The sequence below is a fragment of the Carlito syrichta genome, unplaced genomic scaffold (assembly GCF_000164805.1).
Source record: "Carlito syrichta isolate Samal-C Ts95f unplaced genomic scaffold, Tarsius_syrichta-2.0.1 Scaffold306989, whole genome shotgun sequence".
Classification (NCBI taxonomy): Eukaryota; Metazoa; Chordata; class Mammalia; order Primates; family Tarsiidae; genus Carlito; species Carlito syrichta.
In genome coordinates, this window is record NW_007251085.1 from 17,863 (window position 1) to 38,845 (window position 20,983).

The window sequence follows — 20,983 nt, forward strand, 5'->3', positions numbered from 1 at the left end:
ACAGTTGTGATGTGGAGAATCTCTATTTTTTCTTATCTTTGATTTCGGCTTCTTTGTGACCAAATACCTTGTTTTCCTCTAGGGCTAGGGTTGCCAGAAAAAGTACAAGATGCCAAGTTAAATTTGAGTGTCAGATAAGCAGCAAATAACTCTTATATATGTATGCTGCAAATATTACATGGAACATAGATATACTAAAATATTCATCTTTTAAAATCTGAAATTCAAATTTATCTTGGCAGCTTGTATTTCTATTTTTATTTTTTTACTTTAGAGTTTTAGGGAACAAGTGAGAATTTAATACATAAGAAAGTTGCATGCAGGTGAATTTTGGGCTTCTAGCTAGCCCTCTCTCCCCCTGATAGTGGACCAGGTACCCAGTGTGTTGCCACGTGCCCTCCTCCCTCTTCCCTCCCTCCTTCCCCTAGTAGTGTCCAGCATCTGTTGTTCCTACCCTTGTGCTAACGTGACCAGTGATCAGGGCCTACTTATGAGTGAGAACATGGGATATTCAGTTCTCTGTTTCTGTGATGGTTCACTTAGTATGATGGTCTCCAGTTGCATCCATGTTGCTGTGAAGGCCATGATGTTGTTCTTCTTTATGGCTGCAACAGCTCTATCTAGGGCACACTCCCTACACCCAATAAAGAAAATACGCAGTAAAGAAAATCCCATGATGCAATATACTTATTTAACAAGTGAGAGAGAGAGAGAGACAGGGAGAGAGAGAGAAAGAGATAGAAAGAAAGCTGTTAGGCAGTGGTTTTCAAACTGGTTTCCAGAAACTCAGGTGTGAGGGTGTAAGGGGAAGGCTAACTGGGCAGTGCTCCTGCCCCTGCCCCTATTTCAACCAGAGCAGCCTGTATCTGTCTTACTGACTCCTGCTTACAATTTAAAGAGCGAATTTGGTTAAAAACAAAAAAATAGAAAGCAAATCAAAAACCACTGCTGTGAATTAATATCACAGAAACATATCTATCAAACAAGAGGGATACTAAGGCATCTAGGGGCTAAGGGTGCTGAAAAATTCAAGAGCTGTAGACAGGTGGGGCCAGGTCAGGGTAACAGAAGGGAGATGGCTGGGGAAGTGGTGGATCAAAAACAGAAGAGGTGGGGTGGGGGTGGGTGGAGCATATGAGAGTGGAGGTGACCAAGAGGAAGCATGGAGGTAAGGATGGTTCTCCCATAGGCTGATGAAACCTGGGTATCACCTGGTTAGATAAGCAAATTTAACTGCTGTCTCTAGTCTACAGTAAGTCACCTACATACAAACCTTCAAAGTTACAAACGTTAGCATACACACCTGCATTTTTTATGTTATTTCTCTCACCAGATGTCAGTATAGCCTGTTAAATACATACAGTACTATATCACCAATTGTGTTAATTGAGTACCTAGATTAACTTTGTTGGACTTAAAACAAATGGATTTATGAATGCACTCTTGGAACCAAACTCATTCATATGTTGGGAACTGTATTATGCACTCACAGGTAGGGGATTTGTTTAAATCACTTTCATCTAGATGGTGCCTTTTTTTAGTAGCTTTCTACAAAGACTCACCCAATGTACATATTTAAAGATAGCTCATCCTTTAAAAAAAAAAAAAACTCTTTTTGTCTCTCTGTAACCAAAGGACCCTTGCTGAGATCACAACTAATTTGAATGTTCTGTTCATGGCTTGTATCACCCTGCTGTTTTCCATTTTTAGTGTTCATCCTTGATCCTTTTTTAGAAACTATGACTCCAAAGGAAGTGTCATTTGTTTTAAAAACAGCTTTTTATTAAGAGAATGATGCAATAAGTGTGATTAGTTGTTGAGTTTGATTACTACATGATTAAAAAGTCAACAGCAGAAAATTAAATCATGCTGATGTCCTGTGAACATTTCATTTTTTAAAATCCTATTTTTAAAAATTAATTATCGTCTGGCCTTCGTGGCCCATGCCTATAATCCCTACACTCTAAGAGGCCGAGGCAGGAGGATTGCTTGAGCCCAGGAGTCCGAGACTAGCCTAAGCAACATAATGAGACTTGTCCCTACAAAAAAAAATTACCCAGTATAGTGGTGCATGCCTATAGTCCCAGCCACTTGGGAGGCTGAGGTGGAAGGATTGCCTGAGCCCAGGAGGTCGAGGCTGTGGTGAGCCATGATTGTGCCATTGCACTCCAGCGTGGGCAACAGAGTGAGACCCTGACTCAAAAATAAATAAATAAATGAAAATTAAAAAATTAATTATCAGTAATGCTTCTTTCAATGAAATCAAACCATATAGAAGTTTATAAGTAAAGTGTGAAAATTCCACTCCCATCTTGCTCCACAGAGATAACCACTACTAATAGTTTGGTGTGCATATAGAGAGACACACTGACATATGCTCGCAGCATAAATTTTGTTTTAGAAGCAGGTACTATGTTTATTCACTTTTAATTTTCATATAGTAAAATTTGTTCTTGCTGATACATAGTTCTATGAGTTCTGATAAACACATAATAGGACACGTAGGTTTTTGTTTTGACCAAAAAAGGAATCACAGTGTAGATATTGACTGGAAATTGCTTTTTAAACTTGATGTGTTTCAGATATCTTTTCATGTGAGTAACAAGCAGTCGTACGCTGAAACCAACTCTTACCAGTTTACAGCAGCCAGTTGTGTGTATCTTTTTCTGACTCTGCATTCAGTGATGTTCAATGACATCAAGTTGGTGTCTTGAAATCTGCCATGGCAGAAGTATTTACATCATCAAAATTGGCAAAGGTTGGAAATCAGGAATCCCCCTCCCCAAAAAAGCTGGTTGTTAAAACATTTATCACCACTACATACAGCTTTCAGCCCTTTAAGAAAAAAACAGCCCATTGCATTTATGTGCCATAATTCATTTAATCATTCCACATTTAAATTCATACTCACTTTGGGAAAATACAGAGAGCAATTTGATTCACTTTGAAGCTGAGCAAATAAGTAGCAGAGGAAGAAGTTTAAATGCATAGTCAATGAGGCGTTAGTGACAGCACCAGTTCAATTATAACATCAGTGAGTGTTGATATAGAGAAAATAACATACATTGGTATATTTCAATGTGCTGCAATGGGGAAAAACGATGTTCTTTAAAAAGAATTCATCCCATACAGATAACTGCCACAGAATATGGAGCTGTGAAATTATAGTCCTTTATTTTCAGTTCACTTGCCAATTTTAGCTTTAAGAAAGCTTTGTGACTCAAATAAGCAAGTGGTGGAAACCAGTGTGGAAATGCAGACTCTCTGAGACAAGCAAAGGAAATTAACTCAGAAATGACACTGGCTGTCAGTACCAAAAACAGTCGAAGTGTGACTCAGCAGAGGAAGAAAACACAGGTCATGTGGAAGAGCCAGAAGCGGAAAACAGTAGGGTGGTTCTTGTTCACCACTTTGCCTCACATCGTAAGCCATTATGGACACTACACAAAGCTTGACCTGGCTTATAAAGCTGATGTCACACTGTCTTAGGGTTAGGTTGTAAGGAAAATATTTTATGTGCCTTAAAGATTATTATTAAAAGGCTGAGAAATTGTTAACCTTAACCCATATTCTTCCTTTCAGCAAATCTTTGACAGGTGTACACGTAAAGCTGGTCAGTCATCTGAAGTACCACAAAAATTGCCTGACTGCTGCCACTACTTTCCCTATTACTACAACAGTGTCACACGCCATAGCCTGCAGTCCCGAGTTCATGAAGTAGACTCAGAGACAAGTGGTCCAGAACTGAGGAGGGAAGTCAGACTTAGCTACCACAGACTTGAGCATATTCTGTCTAGTCTATACCTAGTTAGGCTTGTTTCTAGGCTAAATATTTCTTTGAAGCACTGACTCCTTGTTTCACTTTCTAGCAGCTTCTACTGCTGAATTGGGTTGTTCTTGATTTATGCTGCCTGACCATCCAAAGAAATCAACTTGAAATTCTGCTCTCAGGAGTTCTCCTTTCTTAAATCTTTACCTAAGTTTAAAAATTTTTGTTGTTGTTGTTGTTGTTGAGTTGGAGTCTCACTCCATTGCCCAGTGCCCGCTTCCGGCCACTGCAGCTTCGACCTGCTGGGCTCCAGCGATCCTTCCGCCTCAGCCTTCCGAGTAGCTGGAATTACAGGCATGCGCTACCACGCCTGGCTGATTTTTTTAAAATTTTTATTGTAGAGATGAGGTCTCGCCAAGTTGCCCAGGTGGGTCTTGAACCCGGGCTCAGGCAATCCACTCACCTCAGCCTCCCAAAACGCTGGGATTATAGGCTGAGCCACCGAGCCCGGCTTAATTTTAAAATTTTTACTCTAAGGGGTTTACTAGTCTTGTCTAAGCTTTATTCAATTTTAGAAACATCTTAAATATAAGTGGTTAAAATTTTTGATTGTTTTTATTATCCAACTATTACATGTATAAACTGCAATATCGGAAAATACAGAAGGCCAGTGTGGTGGCTCATGGCTATAATCCAAGCACTTTGGGAAGCTGAGGCAGGAGGATCGCTTGAGCCCAAGAGTTTGAGACCAGCCTAGGCAACATAACGAAATCTGTCCCTATAAAAAAAAAGTTAGCCAGGTGTAGTGGTGCATGCTTGTAGTCCCAGCTACTTGGGAGGCTGACGTGGGAGGATTGCTTGAGCCCAGGAGGTCGAAGCTGTGGTGAGCTGTGATAATCACTGCACTCTAGCCTGGGCAGCAGAGTGAGACCCTGACTCAAAAAAAAAAAATGCAGAAAATTATAAAATAGTTATCATCTGTAATTATACTGCTAAGTATGAGCTTTGTTTAAAATGCAAATGAAAGTATATATGCTCCTCAAGACGGTTTTACAAATGACAAATAAAAAAATCATAATTAATGATATTAAACAAAATATTATATCAATAGAATGCACTTGCCAACTTTAAATCCTGTTATCTTTCATATTAATAAAGGTATAGTCAAACATTTCTAAACCACTGTCTTGGGAATTTCTCAATTTAGTGTTAAATTCAGAACAGTTTCTGTCTTTTGAAAATAGAGTTTGGCTACTGAGAGAGAAGGAAGCTGTATCCTTGTCCATTTTCAGGTCTCAGACAAGTGGACTGGGTCAGTGCTCACCAGCTGGATGGTGAAACGAAGCAGCTGATGGTCTCTTTTCTCCTCTGCTCTAGTCAGCATTGGCCTGGGCCCGAGCCTCTGCTCTCTGCTTGAATTTTAACAGTATGCTGATCCTGCTTCCCGTGTGTCGTAACCTGCTGTCTTTCTTGAGGGGCACCTGCTCAGTGAGTTCCCATCAGTCTAAAGTCAACTTTTATATTCAAGAAAGAGACCCTGGGCTCCTCAGTAGGACAGCCCAACACCAGGCTCCTAGGAATGGAAGCCAGAGGTCTCCTTTTGGGAGCTAGGGGGTTGTATAAGGATGGGTAGACGATGGCATGCTGTAAGACATGTTGGTTATGGGTTATTGAATTTCATAAAGCTGGCTGGGGACACCTGACCATGATCACTTTCCATTTGTAGTTTTGCAGCCGCACACTGAGAAAGCAATTGGATCACAACCTCACTTTCCACAAGCTGGTGGCATATATGATCTGCCTACACACAGGTAACTCAAATAAACCATGAAACTGCAGACTTCAGGGCAACCAGAGTCCGTTTTCATCCATGCATGCATATGCTCATTCAAAAACTATTTATTGAGTCCCTGGCATTATTTGTCAGGCACTGTTCTAGGCCCATTTTCATGGAGCTTACATTCTATTCCTTTGGGAACAGAGTAAGTATAAAAAAGATCTTGGATCTCTCTGCAATCAAGGATTTATTGGATACCTCCTGTGGACTCAGCATTCTGCTAGGCACTAGCATGCAGGATTCTCCTAGTCTGTGGAGCACGCCTGCCATAATGTTCTTGTGAAGCCTCTTACGTTTCTTTCCATCTTTTCATTTAGCTATTCACATCATTGCACACCTATTTAACTTTGACCGCTACAGCAGAAGTCGACAGGCCACAGATGGATCCCTTGCTTCCATTCTCTCCAGCCTATCTCATCATGAGAAAGAGGAGGGGTCTTGGCTAAATCCCATCCAGTCCCCAAACATGGTGAGTTGACTCTATAGCAAAGCATCTGAGATCTGGTCATGAGCAGGAAGGGCATGGTATTCTTGGTGGACGTTGAGTCAGGCTGATATTTTCTCCTTTCACAGACAGTGGAGTATGTGACATTCACCAGCATTGCTGGTCTCACTGGAGTAATCATGACAATAACCTTGATTCTCATGGTAACTTCAGCTACTGAGTCTATCCGAAGGAGTTATTTTGAGGTCTTCTGGTATACTCACCACTTTTTTATCTTCTATATTCTCGGCTTATTGATTCACGGCATTGGGTAAGGTCCTCAAATCCTCATTCTCATGCCCCAGCCCCCAAACTTGCATAATTCTTTGCCCCAATTTGTCCTTCTTTGTCTGTTTTAGTGGAATTGTCCGGGGTCAAACAGAGGAGAGCATTGATGAGAGTCATCCTCACAAGTGTGCGGAGTCCTTTGAAAAGTGGGATGATGGTGACTCCCACTGCAAACGCCCCCAGTTTGCAGGGCACTCCCCAGAGGTAAGAACCATATGGACAAGAACAGACTGTTGTTAGGAACTGTTACTGGCATTATTATTATTATTACTATTATTATTAGCTCAGCCTTGTTCTGGGTCCCAGGGTGCAGACTGGTACCAGTCAGTGGCCTTTTAGAAAATGGGTTGCACAGCAGGAGGTGAGCAGCAGGCTTTCTGTCAAATCAGTGGCAGCATTAGAGTCTCATAGGAATGCGAACCCTATTATGAACCACACCTGTGAGTGATCTAGGTTGAGCCACTCCTTATGGGAATCTAAAATCTGATGATCTCCCCCACCATGTAAAAATTGTCTTCCATGAAATGGGTCCCTGATGCCAAAGGTTGGGGACTACTGCCATGAAAGATATCCACAGGATTCATACCTTCAAGGAACTTCCAATAGCACTGACAACAAGCAATTAGCAGGTGATCTTGAAGAGGAAGAACTAATGATTGCTGCATGTTGTGAGACCCTCTGCAAAGGTGACAATGATAGCCCACATTATTAGTTGTGGTTACCATGTACCAGCCTTGCAATGTAATATGAATTATCTCATTTATATATAGCAGTAGTTTGTGAGATAGATACTTCTTTTGTCACCATTTGAGACAAAAAGACTGGAATTCCAAGAGATTAAGTACACTGTCAATCTCTCATGGTAAATAAATAGAGGGGCTTGAATTCAAGCCCAGGCCTCTTGGATTCCAAGGATTGTATTCTTGACTACTGTACCGTCCCAAAGCTCAGCTGTGAAATATCAGTCCAATTTGGGGGAAGGGAAAATGAAACATTCTTGAAGTGGGCTTTCTTTTGTCTTATAACAACGTGCTTGGACATTTTTGTTAGGTAGTGTATGATTATAAAACTGGGTTCTAGGGAACTCAAGGTGTGATCCAGAATTATTATTTAGGATATTATGGTTTACTTTTGCTTGCTCATAAAATAGGTTATATTGAAGACTAAATGGAAAGGGAAGATTGACTTGTGGTGCTTCCAAGTGCTCTGAGAATTATTAAGTTTTTAAAATCAGATGCAGGGTTAAGAGCAATAGCTTAGTTCTCATCTGGAAAGGGAAGAATATTTAATACAAAAAGTCTAAAGTTGGCATTTTGGCCAGCGTGGTGACTGACGCCTGTGATCCCAGAACTTTGGGAGGTAGAGGAAAGATGATTGCCTGAACCCAGGAGTTTGAGACCAGCCTGGGTAACTTGGCGAGACCTCATCTCTACAATAAATTTAAAAAATTAGCTGGGTGTGGTGGGTCATGCCTGTAGTTTCAGCTACTTGGAAGACTGAGGTAGAAGGTTTGCCTGAGTGTGCCACTGCACTTCAGACTGGGCGACAGAGTGAGACACCTACTCAAAAAAATAACAATAATAAAATAAGGTTGACATTTTAATTCAATAGGAAAATGATAGATTATTATTTTTTAGGACAATAAGATAGTCATCTGGGGACAAAAAGCTGTGTCTTCATTTCACACCTTGCTCTGAAATATGGGTCAGGGATGCATGGAGCAAGAATTTAAATGTTATAAAAATTAAAAAGGACCCTTAGACCACGGGGGAATATTTTTTCTAATGCTGTATGGAGGGAGATGTTTCCAAATAAGATAAATAAACTTGAAGTCAAAAAAGAAAACATACTACTTTTGTCTGGCCAAATAAAATAAAATAAAATAAAACCCATCATAAATACAGATGAATGACAAAGTAGGAAAAGTTTTTTGGTTTTGTTTTTCTAGAGACAGGGTCTCACTCTCTTGCTCAGGCTGGAGTGCATGATCATAGCTCACTGTAGCCTCGAACTCCTGGGCTCAAGAGATCCTCCCACCTCAACCTCCTGCATAGTTGGGACTACAGGTATGCACTACAGGTATGCACACCCAGGTTAATTTACTAATTTTTTTGTAGAGATGGGGGGTCTTGCTATGTTACCCAGACTTGTCTCGAACTCCTGGCCTCAAGCTATCCTCTTGCCTCGGCCTCCCAAAGTACTGGGAATATAGGCATGAGCCACTATGCTCTGTCAAGAAATGTATTTACAACTCACAGGCCGTAGACTAATTTCCTAATATAAATAATTCCTAATAAAAAGAGATGTAGAAGATATGAACAGAATGATTGCAGGAATGAAGATATATCTTAGTATTTAATATAAAATGATGTTATTTATAATGAAAAAAGTAAAAGAAAAAACTACAAGAATCGTTAACAGATTAGCAAAGATTCTTCACTGGGTACAAAGTACACGATTCAGGTGATGGATATACTATTTGGATGATGGCCTTCACCACCAAGCAATATATCCATATAACAAAATTGCACTCATACCCCTTAAATGTATAAGGATACAAAAAAATTGTTAATGTAGGGTGTTGGCAAGAGTATGGGGAAACGCTCTTATGCTTTGTTGGTGAGAAAGCAAACCTATACAACTGCTTGTAGAGGGGGATTTGGCAGTATCCATCAAATTTTAAAATTCTACTTCCAGGAGTTTATTCCACAAATATGCTTGTATATATGCTAAATTACATGTATTAGGTTATTCGTTGCAGCATTGCTTGATAGAACAAAAGGCTGGAAACAAGTGTTCATCAATAGGGAACTAAATTAAACTAAATTAATAGTTAAATTGCAGAACTTTTCTACAGTTGAATACTCTGCAGCCAGTAAGAAGAAGGAGGCAGCTCTGTAGGCACTTGTAGGGACCAGTCTCTAAGATGTCACATATAAAAGGCATGGTAGTATGTATACTCTTGCTATCATTTGCATTGAAAAGAGCACTTAAATTCATGTTCTCCAGAAGAATTCGAAAGATGATAACATCGATTGCCTCTAGGGAGCTGGAGGACAAGAATGGAAGGGATATTGACTTTTTACTGCATATCCTTTTGGTTTGTTGTTGTTGTTGTTGTTGTTTTGAGTTGGAGTCTCACTCTGTCACCCAGACTGGAGTGCAGTGGCCGCTCCCGGCCACTGCAGCCTCGACCTATTGGGCTCCAGCGATCCTTCTGCCTCAGCCTTCCGAGTAGCCAGAATTACAGGCACGTGCTACCATGCCCGGCTGATTTTTTTGATTTATTGTAGAGATGAGGTCTCGCCAAGTTGCCGAGGTGGGTCTCGAACCCGCGGGCTCAGGCAATCCACTCACCTCAGCCTCCCAAACCGTGGGATTACAGGCTGAGCCACCGAGCCGGCTGCATATCCTTTTGTACTTTTGGATTTTGTGCCATGTACATGTATTACCTATTTTAAAAGTAATGTTGAAAGGACATATGTTAATAGCACATTTCATTTCTAAAGTCAGAGGAAATCATAAGATTATAACCAGGGACCTTCTATATTATCTGACTAGCAGACAAGAGGGTCTCAAAGACAGAGAGCTTATTAGCGAAATTTACTAGCTAAGACAGTTAATAGCCCGTCTTACCTTCCACATCAGCGTCTATCCTTTTCCCATCTATTACCTGAAATAAGTTATATTTGGCCTATTTGCTTTCCTTAAAACTCAGGAGTTACCTTGATTGGTTGCCTCATAGCTTAAGGGAGAGAACACTATTTTGCCACCTGAATGTACTGCTTTGTTTCTTCCATAACCGTTTAAAAAATACTCTCTCCACTTTTCCCCCCATTTAAAAATTAGAAAAATAATAGATGTTTATTGTAGAAAGTTTGGAAAATACAGAAAAAATATTTAGGCACAGTCTACCATGCCTTGCTAATTTTTAAAATTTTTTGTAGACATGGGGTCCCACTATGTTGCCCTGGCTGATCTTGAACTCCTAGTCTCAACTTGTCCTTTCACCCTGGCCTCACAAAGTGCTGGGATTACAGGCATGAGTCACTACCCTGGCTCTTAATCATTTCTTTATCTCCATTTCCTAGAAGTGAAGTTCCAGGATCAAAAAGAAGAAATGCTTTTGAGGCTGTTGAGATGTACTTCCAAATTGCTCTCTGGGAAGATATTGCCAATTTGCATTTTTTACCAGCTGCAAATGTGAAGATGCCCATTTCCCTTAATCTCAGTTAATGCTGGGCATTATTACTTTAAAATATAAAATTTGAGACTAAAATGCTGTCTTGTTTTAATATTTATTACTCTGATTACTTCTGAGGCCAGTATTTTTTCTATACTGTTGCTACTCATTTCTTAAATATATTTTTTTGTGTGTGTTAAAAATTCAGCTGGGGATTTTTTCCAAATAAGACATAGCATCAAATTGTATAATGCACACTCTCAGTTTCACTTGCCCCATCTCTGCCCTTTCCCTTCCCAGAGATACCCAAGGAAGTTATTTGCTTGCAACAGGCAAATTAGAAACCTCATTCCACACAGTTCCAATGTATCATGCTTGAGCAATTGTGCAAGAAAGGACACGATTTAGTATCGCCAGGAAGTACATTTTTAGTAGCTCTTGTGCATATAGAGGCAACCTGCTAGCTTGAGAAGATCTCAGAGATAGAAAGGCTGCTTTTTAAAAAAATAGGTGGGTAAAAATTATAGTATTATGTTAAACGCTTCGAGCACTTGAGAAAAGAGATGATGGACAAGTACCAGGTTTTATATATAGTTGTTATTACCAATAGCCATGTATTTTGCCTTTTTTGCGTTTGTTTTAATTTAATCATCTGCTTCTATTTTATATCTACCTTCTCTGTTGGTTTTTCAGATTGGACAAATGGTCCTGGAAGATGGTCTTAGATGCTTAAAATTAAATTTTATATACAATTTAAGAATATTTACCATGTATTCTACTTCTGTGCTTTTCTTTTGCTTCAAACTTGTAAATTTTCAGGAAATGATCTGTTTTATGAGTAACAGATTAGAAACAAAACCATTGTAGTTTATTCCTTTCTATTTCTAACTTCATGATTTGGTAAAATTAGTGACTTAAAAATGATATACATCAAGGCCGGGTGCTGTGGCTCATGCCTATAATCTCAGCACTTTCAGAGGCTGAGGCGGGGGAGTTGCTTGAACCCAGGAGTTGGAGACAGCCTAGATAACATCACAAGACCTTGTCTCTACAAAAAATGTAAAAGAAAAATTACCCAGGCATGGTGACATGCACCTGTAGTTCCAGCTACTTAGGAGGCAGAAGGATCGCCTGAACCCAGGAGCTGGAGGCTGTGGTGCACCATCATCGTGCCACTGCACTCTAGCCTGGGGGACAGAGTGAGACTCCAACTAAAAAAAAAAAAAAAAGATATACGTCAGAGAACTCAGTAAATATTAATTGAATGGAGGAAGGAACTGTAGCACAAATAAGTCCCAAACAAGAGATTAATGTGTAGTCTCACTCTCTACTCTGTCTCTGTGCAGTCTTGGAAGTGGATCCTTGCACCAGTCATTCTTTATATCTTTGAAAGGATCCTCCGGTTTTATCGTTCCCAGCAGAAGATTGTGATTACCAAGGTAAAGAATATGCACTTTCCTTTTGCTGTGATAAGAGTTCTCTTCTACCTGATTATAGAACTAAATTGCCATTTTGTCACCCTGAAGAGAATAAAAAGGGACTTGGGGACAGCAGACCTCAGTTTCTCCAGTGCTGGACAGAACTGGGAAAGAGAAGTTTGGAAGAAATCATCAGGATAGGTCTATGTCAGAGAATGCAAACAAGTGGCCTAGGCCAGATCTAGCCAATTGATATATTTTGTTTGGCCCACACAATGTTTAAAAAGTTGAATTGGTGCCAACACTTAAAAATCTGAATGGAGGCTTGCACATTAAAAAAAAAAAAGACATTTCTTGCTTCTCACGAAGAATCAGGAAACCTAATAAGACTGAGTCATCGTTCCATATTGCAACCATTGTCTGGAACTAAGTAACTGCTGCCACCTTTAGAAAGGATTTGCACCATCACCAATCCCTCCAACTTCACTCTTCTACTTTATCTGCCTACCCCTGTAGCCATTTAAGTTTGCTTCCTTTGGTCTATGTGCTTCATTCACAGGTGGTCATGCACCCATCCAAAGTTTTGGAATTGCAGATGAACAAGCGCGGCTTCAGCATGGAAGTGGGACAATATATCTTTGTGAATTGTCCCTTGATCTCACTTCTGGAGTGGCATCCCTTTACTTTGACCTCTGCTCCAGAGGAAGATTTCTTCTCTGTTCATATCCGAGCAGCAGGGGACTGGACAGAAAATCTCATAAAAGTTTTTGAACAACAGTATTCACCAATTCCCAGGTAGGCCCTTGAGATCCACAGAGACTCAGACCAGGATGCAAACTGGCAGAAAAGAGAAAGCAATTCCTCACCTTAAGTCTAGTATAATAGAATAGATTAAAATAAAGAGGCAGAAGTCAACTGTGGGAGCAGCTATGTTTCTGGGAGGATGTTTGAGGTTAGGGGTGGAGATGAGACTTCACTTGCCCGTTGTCTTCTGTCTTCTGCCAGGATTGAGGTGGATGGTCCCTTTGGCACAGTCAGTGAGGATGTTTTTCAGTATGAAGTGGCTATGCTGGTTGGAGCAGGAATTGGGGTCACCCCTTTTGCTTCTATCTTGAAATCTATTTGGTACAAATTCCAGCGTGCAGACCAGAACCTCAAAACACAAAAGGTACACTCAATACCACGTTTCATTTGGCCTGGGCCCGACGGGTCTAGTCCCTTAGTGGGCTAAATTCTTTCTTTACAATTGACAAGAGAGTAACCTTTCTCTGGAGTTATGAGAATGAATGATCACTTGTCTTTGCCAGGGCATCCACTTCTACGGATTCACCATAAAAGCAGGGCCTTCTTTTCCATTTGGAGTTTAAAATCACCCTAACCCAAAGATGATCTTGGAATGCTCTTTACATTACAGAAATTGTCAGACCTCTGAACATTCATGCTGTCTAAGGTCTACTGCTCTGTAAAGGTGATTTGCCAAGTCACTGTTGTCGTTTGTGTGTGTATGTGTGTGTGTGTGTGCGCACGTGTGTACGTGTGCTCTCTCTCTTTCTTTCTGTGTGTGTGTCTCTCTGCTCTTCGACTTATGATGGAGTTACATCACAATAAACCCATCAAGTTGAAAATATTGTAAGTCAAAAATGCATTTAATATGCCTAACCTACTGAGCATCATATCTTAGCCTAGCCTATCTTAAACATATGCAGAATACTTACATTAATTAGCCTATAGTTGGATAAAATTATCTAACACAAAGCCTATTTTATAACAAAGTATTGAATATCTCATGTAATTTATTAAATACTGTGCTGAAAGAGAAAAAACAGAATGACTGTATGGGTACTTGAAGTACAATTTTCACTGAATGTGTATTGCTTTTGGACCATTATAAAGTCAATAAAACATAAGTCAAACCATTTTAAGTCAGGGACCATCTGTATATATTTGTATTACTACAGTGTACATTATAAAGGGCACTTAAAAAGGTTATTGTCTCTCTTGCTGATTTCAGATCTATTTCTACTGGATCTGCAGGGAGACAGGTGCCTTCTCTTGGTTCAATGATCTATTGACTTCCCTGGAACAGGAAATGGAGGAATTAGGCAATGTGGGTTTTCTAAACTACCGTCTCTTCCTCACTGAATGGGACAACAACATTGTGAGTTCAAACAACACACTAATTCTCGTGTTAAATGTAAGGTGATTGTCAGACAAAGGATAGCGCATGCTGATAAGAAATAATTATTTCTTATGATGTCCTACCTGCTCTCATCCTCACACACACCCAAGTTTTAAAGCGACTGAAAGAAGAAGTAGCTTTGAGGACTCGCTTTTTCTTTTTCCTTTTTTGTTTTTGAGTTGGAGTCTCATTCTGTCACCCAGACTGGAGTGCAGTGACCGCTTCCGGCCACCGCAGCCTCGACCTGCTGGGCTCCGGCGATCCTTCTACCTCAGCCTTCCAAGTAGCAGGAACTACAGGCGCGCGCTACCATGCCCGGCTAATTTTTTTGATTTGTTGTAGAGATGAGGTCTTGCCAAGTTGCCCAGGCGGGTCTCGAACCTGCATGCTCAGGCAATTCACTCACCTCGGTCTCCCAAAGCGCAGGATTACAGGCTGAGCCACTGAGCCCGGTCAAGGACTTGCTTTTTCTAACTTTTAATTTTATGACTCCAGGTTGGTCATGCAGCATTAAATTTTGACAAAGCCACTGACATCCTGACAGGCCTGAAACAGAAAACTTGCTTTGGGAGACCAATGTGGGACAATGAATTTTCTACAATAGCTACCTCCCATCCCAAGTAAGTATATTCTCCTCTAGTTAGTTGAGTTTGCAGAGTTAGAATTTAGGAAGAGTGTTACAGCGTGTTGAACACTCTTGGGAAATGATCTCTGGGGCAGAAACTGCACCATTCTTAGATTCTTGCTGAAAACTGAGGACATTTCATCCGGGTTTTTAGTAAAATAAGGGTTATGATCTTGCAATTGATGAGATGACCTTTCTGCCCAGCAAGCCCCTATTCAAACAGTGAGGCAAGGAGACTCAGTTCTGATCTATGCTACTAAACAAACTAGAGCACTGGAGTAATTCAAATGCATTGGGGGAAGGGGGCTCAATAACCTCTACTTAAAGTAATGAGGATATTATCTAGTTCACTGATCACTTGAGTTCAGTCCTTCTGGAGGGTTTTGGAGACATGCTACTACAGCATACAAGAAAACCTGGTGCTGTGAAACCAGTCATTCCAATGGGAAGGAGATGAAGCTGATCATAGTAGATAAACTCCCTAAACAAGTTGGCAGATGGAGATCAATTTAATTCCACAAACATTGTTGGTTACCTTTTATAAGCACTATTCTAGAAACTTTGGAGGCTGAAAGAGAAATTGGATATGGTTCTTGCCCTGAAGTAGCACACATTTGAATAAGAGGCATACACAATCACCTCAAAGCAGATTGATGCACACCATGAAACAGGCGCATGGACACCCGAGAAAGTAAGTCTATGGCCACATGGGGTGATCAGGAAAGGCTTCCTGAAAGCAGTGACCAGAACACTTAGTGACTCAGATTCACATAATCCTGGGTCCTAATCCTGGTTCTTTTGTGTGTTTTTTTTTTTTTTTGAGTTGGAGTCTCACTCTGTCACCCAGACTGGAGTGCAGCGGCCGGAGCGGCCACCACAGCCTCGACCTGCTGGGCTCCGGCAATGCTTCCCCCCAGCCTTCCAAGTAGCTGGAACTACAGGCGCGCGCTACCACGCCTGGCTAATTTTTGATTTATTGTAGAGATGAGGTCTCGCCAAGTTGCCCAGGCCGGTCTTAAACCCGCGGGCTCAGACAATCCACTCACCTCGGCCTCCCAAAGTGCTGGGATTACAGGCTGAGCCACCGAGCCTGGCCAATCCTGGTTCTAATACTTTCCAGTTCTGAGACCTTGAGCTAGAAAACCCTGATCTTCAGATCCCTCATCTATAAAACATAGGTTATATTAGTAAATGCCTGCTCTGCTCACTTGCAGGGTTATTGTGAAGATTAAGCAAGACAATATATGAAAAATACTCTGTAAATCATAAAGCCCATATAAGCAAAAGAGAATGCCAATCACTGTGTTGAGTTGAACATAGTTGAAGTTGTGAGAGTGCATGAGATTGTCAAGAAAGAGAGAGAGTAGCAAAGGACAGAGTATTAAAGAAAACCTAGGTTGTGTGAAAAGGGAAAAAGAGAAACCAGGAAGTGAGAGTATGCAGAGAAGTGGTATCACATAAGCCAAAGGGGGCATATATTAGAGAAACATGGTCAACAGTGTTAGAAGAGTGGCAGCATCAGGAAACAGTTATTTATCTTAAAGATGATCTAAGTATATTTATAGACATAACAGGGGACAGTAGATAGGAATAAAATAAATATACAAAAGAGAGGAGAGAACTAAAATGGTCATAATAATGTATGGACAATAATAAGTGTTGACAAGGAAGTAGAGAAGTTGATATCCTACTACATTGCTTGTGGGAATGTGAAATGATATAGTACTTGGGGAAAACTCTGGAACTTCTTCCAAATGTTAAACATAGAGTTTCCATATGACCCAGCAATTATACTCCTTGGTATACACCTAAGAGAAATGAAAACATATGTTTACACAAAAACCTGTACATGAATCTACATAGCAGCATTACTCATAATAGCTAAAAAGTGAAAACAACCCAAGAATCCATCAGTAGAAGAATGAATAAAGCAAATGTGGTATATCCACATATGGGAATAGTATTCGTCTATAAAAAGGAATGAAGTGTTGATGTGTGCCACAACATGGACAAACCTTGAAAATATTATGCTGAATGAAAGAAACCAGACACAAGGGACCACATATTGTATGACTACATTTATATGAAATGTTCAGGATAGGCAAATTTACAGAGACAGAAAGTAGATTAGTGACTGTCTTGGGTTGAGGGTGCTAGTTGGGAGGAGATAAGGAGTGACTGCTAATTGATGGAGTTTCTTTTTACGATGATAAAAATGTTTTGGATTTAGATAGTGATGGTGGTTTTACATCTTGTGTTTATACAATAAAGCACTAATTGTACACTTCAAAGGGGTGAATTTAATAATATATGAATAATACCATAGTTGATTAAAAAATAGAGGTGTGAGGAAGGTATGAAAAAAGGAAGGAGAGAGTGAGACCCAGAGCATAGTTGGAAAGATTGACCTTGGCAGTAAAGACCACCACCTCTTCAATATGACCAATTTTGAGGTGGGGATAAGCTCACAGTGGATGGCTTTCATGGCAGCTAATACATATGGACTTATCAAGTACAAGACATTTTTCTAATTGCTTTACATATTCTCATTTAATCCTCAAAACAATCCTATTAGTGGGTACTGTTTTCATGCTCATTTTATAGATGGGAAAGCCTAAACACAGAGAGGTTAAGAAATTTTCCTAAAGTCCTACAGATGTGATAAATGTCCGAGCTAAGATTTGAAACCAGACAGACTGGCTCCAGAGTCTCCAGAGTCTGGCACTTTAACCACTGCACTGTACTACTTCTCTCTCTTTTTTTTAGTCAGGGTCCCAGGCCCGGAGTGCAGTGGAAATCATGGTTCACTGCAGCCTTGACCTCCTGGGCTCAGGCAATCCTTTGACCTCAGCCTCCCAAGTAGTTGGGACTACAGGTCCATGCCACCAAGTCTGGCAAATTTTTTTTACTTTTTATAGAGATGAGGTCTTGCTATGTTGCCTAGGCTGGTCTGGAACTCCTAGGCTCAAGCAATCCTCCCGCCCTGGCCTCCCAGAGTGCTGGGACTACAGGCGTGAGCCACTTGTTTGTGTTCTCAATAAAATAAGTAAGGCTGAGTGCTGAAAGTGAGAAGGGCTGAGAGCATATTTGGGGCTTGTGAACAAAAAAGGTAAAAAAAAAAGCTACCATGAAGAATGTGGGAATTAACAATCAATTTTTATTCAAGGTTGTTGGAAGCAGTAGAGGCCTAGTAGAGGCAGTTTCTCCATTCTAACAGCGGCCTTTGTCGCATCCAAGCCCTTACTATTCCTACAGGTCTGTGGTGGGGGTTTTCTTATGTGGCCCTCGGACTTTGGCAAAGAGCCTACGCAAATGTTGTCACCGATACTCCAGTCTGGATCCAAGGAAGGTTCAGTTCTACTTCAACAAAGAAAATTTCTGAGTTTTAGTCATCTGCGTTTTGTCTCTCCTTTGTGTCTACAATAACTTTACTGGTCTGGTCAGATTTGGGCAGTCACTTTAGGGTAATAATGTATCTCTCAAGCATTGACTCTTTTGATTGCATTCAACTTCATTACTTGAGCTTTACCAACATAAGAACTTGGGAAGCTACAGTAATTGTAAAACCAATGCATGGATCTTTTCTTGGGAAAATTACTGTAAATCCTCTGGAAAGCCATGGCTGCAGCAAGGCTTGAGAGCAGAGCTTTGGTTACACAATTAAACCCCAGGTGATTTTGTTGATTCTAAGTGCTACCATCTCCTGTACTTTGGTTCATAATCTCCCCTCCCACCCTCACAGAAGATTTCTGAGTAGGGTGACTTTTTAAATAAAAATTTATTGAATAATTAATGACAAAACATAATAAACATAAATAATAAACAATGAACATAAAATTACCAAGAACCCCATCCCCATATAACATTGACTATGTACATTTTTAACTGTTACTTTACATATGATTTTATCCAGTGTGAACAGCAATTTATTTTTTACTTATTTTTGCTTGTCAAAAAAGTGAAGGATTTTCTTCTTTACTTAATGAATGAGACTTATGTTACTTCTTATGAACTCTCCATCTGAGAAATAAAATCTTGAAAGTATGCTCATTGTAACTGAAATTCGCAAGTCAGCTATATTGTCATCTTGTATTGTTCTGTTAAAATTGTGAAAACTTGGGGGCAACCCCTTCAGGTCCCCTCCTGCTGTGGGAGCTTTTCTGTCCTCAATAAATCATGCTTTCTCAACAACAAAAAAAAAACAAAACAAACAGGTGGAAACTTGAACTCCATCTTAGATGACTTAGTCAACAGGGTTCATTACCACCATTTTAATTAAGGGGATTTATTAATGTCTAGTTTAAAAAATAACTTACAATTTTAATAACTTTTTGGGTTCCTACCTACCCATTCACTAAGGAAGCATTCACCTAATGACATAAACAAAATGCCTTCTCTTTCTCTATTTTTTATTTTTCCTATCTATCCAAACTTAGACTACAAGGACTCTTGGATGTTAACAGTCACAGTGAATTTCAAAGAAGCCCCAGGTTCTTAAAAGAGAGAAAAACTTCACACTTCATTGTGCCAAGACAATTCAGCTCATTACAGATTTATAGGAATGTTTCTAATTAATTGGCATTATAGCACCTATTTTTCTACCATTAAGTGACCAGGAATGAACAAATGGCTGTTTCTAATTACTTAGGAATTTCTATGGCTTGAAGGATTAGTAAGATCGATTTAGTCTCTAGTCTGAGCACAATAGCAGTAGGTCATGAAGTAGATAATTATTACACCAGTAAAAAAACAACACTGATGGGTGTTTTCATAGAGAGATACCACTGCTGTTGCCTATTTGTTCACCTGGATTTCAGCTACTAATTTAGTTTTAATAAGGCTTTGGGAAAATGCACAATGGAACCTTGCAGACATGTTTCCTATTAGACAACTGCTGACCCAATGACAACTTCTTCTTCAATGACCTTGATTTGCAATCTTACTGTTCCTTGAAGTCTATGAGTTCTTAATGAGAAAGGTGTCACTCTTGGTCTCAATGTCTAAACATACTTCTAGATATGATCGCTGCCAAAATCAACACCATCAAGACCCAGATATTCACAAAAGTAGGCAGAAAAGGTAATGAAAATAATAAACTAAGTATAATCAACATCCAAGTTGAACTGGGAATGAGCAGGATACCCAGAAAGCTCCTCAGCTGTTTTGAGCATTTTTCTTACTGTATAGTAATATGAAATACCTTATCCTGCACATGTTTGTTATATATCAAAGTAGAAAATCCCTCAGTTTCAATCTCTCATAAACTTGACTATCTTTGCATTCTTTTGCTTGATATGTAAGCAATATGCTATTACATTCTCTAAGCCTATAGCCAGGCTTTTAATTCACCTGACCATAATCCTAATCCAGGGGGTAGGATTCTGAGAATATAAATAGGCTCAAAAGTAGTTCCAGTAGAACTTTTACTAATTATTAAGGCAACTCTTAATCTTTTGAGGTTGGCCTGACGGAGAGAACCCATGTTCCTCCTTAATGCCACGAGAGAGAGAATTCTAGGCAGAAGACCCATAGGTTAGAGCTAATGGCACTAATTATGTTCCTAACTATCCACAGGGAAGCAGGCAGGAGCAGACCTAATGGGCAGTTTGACTGCTTGTGCTCTACATTTGGTCTTCTTAAAATAACTCAGAAGAATGTAAAAGTTTTAGGGTTTCCTGTGTTTTAAGTTCCCAGAATAAACTTGGTTATAAGGTAGGGCTGCAGGTTGGGAATTTCCTGGAAGATACAATGAAATGTATTTTGTTCATTTTATTTGTTGTTTTTATCCTGACCATATGAAAAACTAGTGGCTTTTTACATTTTTAAAGTTGATTACCTACACTGTTAAGTTTTAAAACAGACAAGTAAATGTCAACAGTCTCTTGTGTTGTCGACATGCACTCAAACCAGCACTAACACAATCTTTGTCTTAACTCTGAACTATGCACGTTTGATATTTGGATTTATCTAAAGCAAACACATTGATGTTCTAGGCTCTTTGCTTTGTTGGTCTGCTGACCATTTTACAGCTCTAAGCACATGTTGCTGTCTCCTAGAAGACTCAGAAGTCCTACAAAGTTTTTTAAGAGTTCAAAGCCTTATTATTCTTGCTGGAAGCAAACTAAAAAACTAAGTTCCAGAAAAACATTGCTTCTGAGAAATTCTCAAATATCATTAAGATCAATGGTTAACCTAAAGTA

At 39.8% G+C, this 20,983-nt stretch overlaps 1 protein-coding gene across 3 annotated transcripts in view; it reads left to right on the plus strand.

Annotated features, from left to right (window-relative positions):
- NOX1 (NADPH oxidase 1) overlaps window positions 1-20,739 on the plus strand; it is a 31,039-nt gene extending 10,300 nt beyond the window's left edge. The window contains exons 3-13 of one of the 3 annotated variants that reach the window (XM_008063669.2): window positions 5,147-5,257; window positions 5,496-5,580; window positions 5,924-6,075; window positions 6,180-6,361; window positions 6,450-6,582; window positions 11,908-12,000; window positions 12,539-12,774; window positions 12,985-13,147; window positions 13,991-14,137; window positions 14,654-14,778; window positions 18,039-20,739. In XM_008063669.2, the coding sequence (XP_008061860.1) occupies window positions 5,147-5,257; window positions 5,496-5,580; window positions 5,924-6,075; window positions 6,180-6,361; window positions 6,450-6,582; window positions 11,908-12,000; window positions 12,539-12,774; window positions 12,985-13,147; window positions 13,991-14,137; window positions 14,654-14,778; window positions 18,039-18,165 (1,554 nt within the window). In that variant the 3' untranslated portion in view covers window positions 18,166-20,739. The remainder of the gene's footprint in view (window positions 1-5,146; window positions 5,258-5,495; window positions 5,581-5,923; window positions 6,076-6,179; window positions 6,362-6,449; window positions 6,583-11,907; window positions 12,001-12,538; window positions 12,775-12,984; window positions 13,148-13,990; window positions 14,138-14,653; window positions 14,779-18,038) is intronic. The other 2 variants (XM_008063671.2, XM_008063670.2) reach the window with 2 other exon arrangements.
- The last annotated feature ends 244 nt before the right edge of the window (window positions 20,740-20,983 follow it).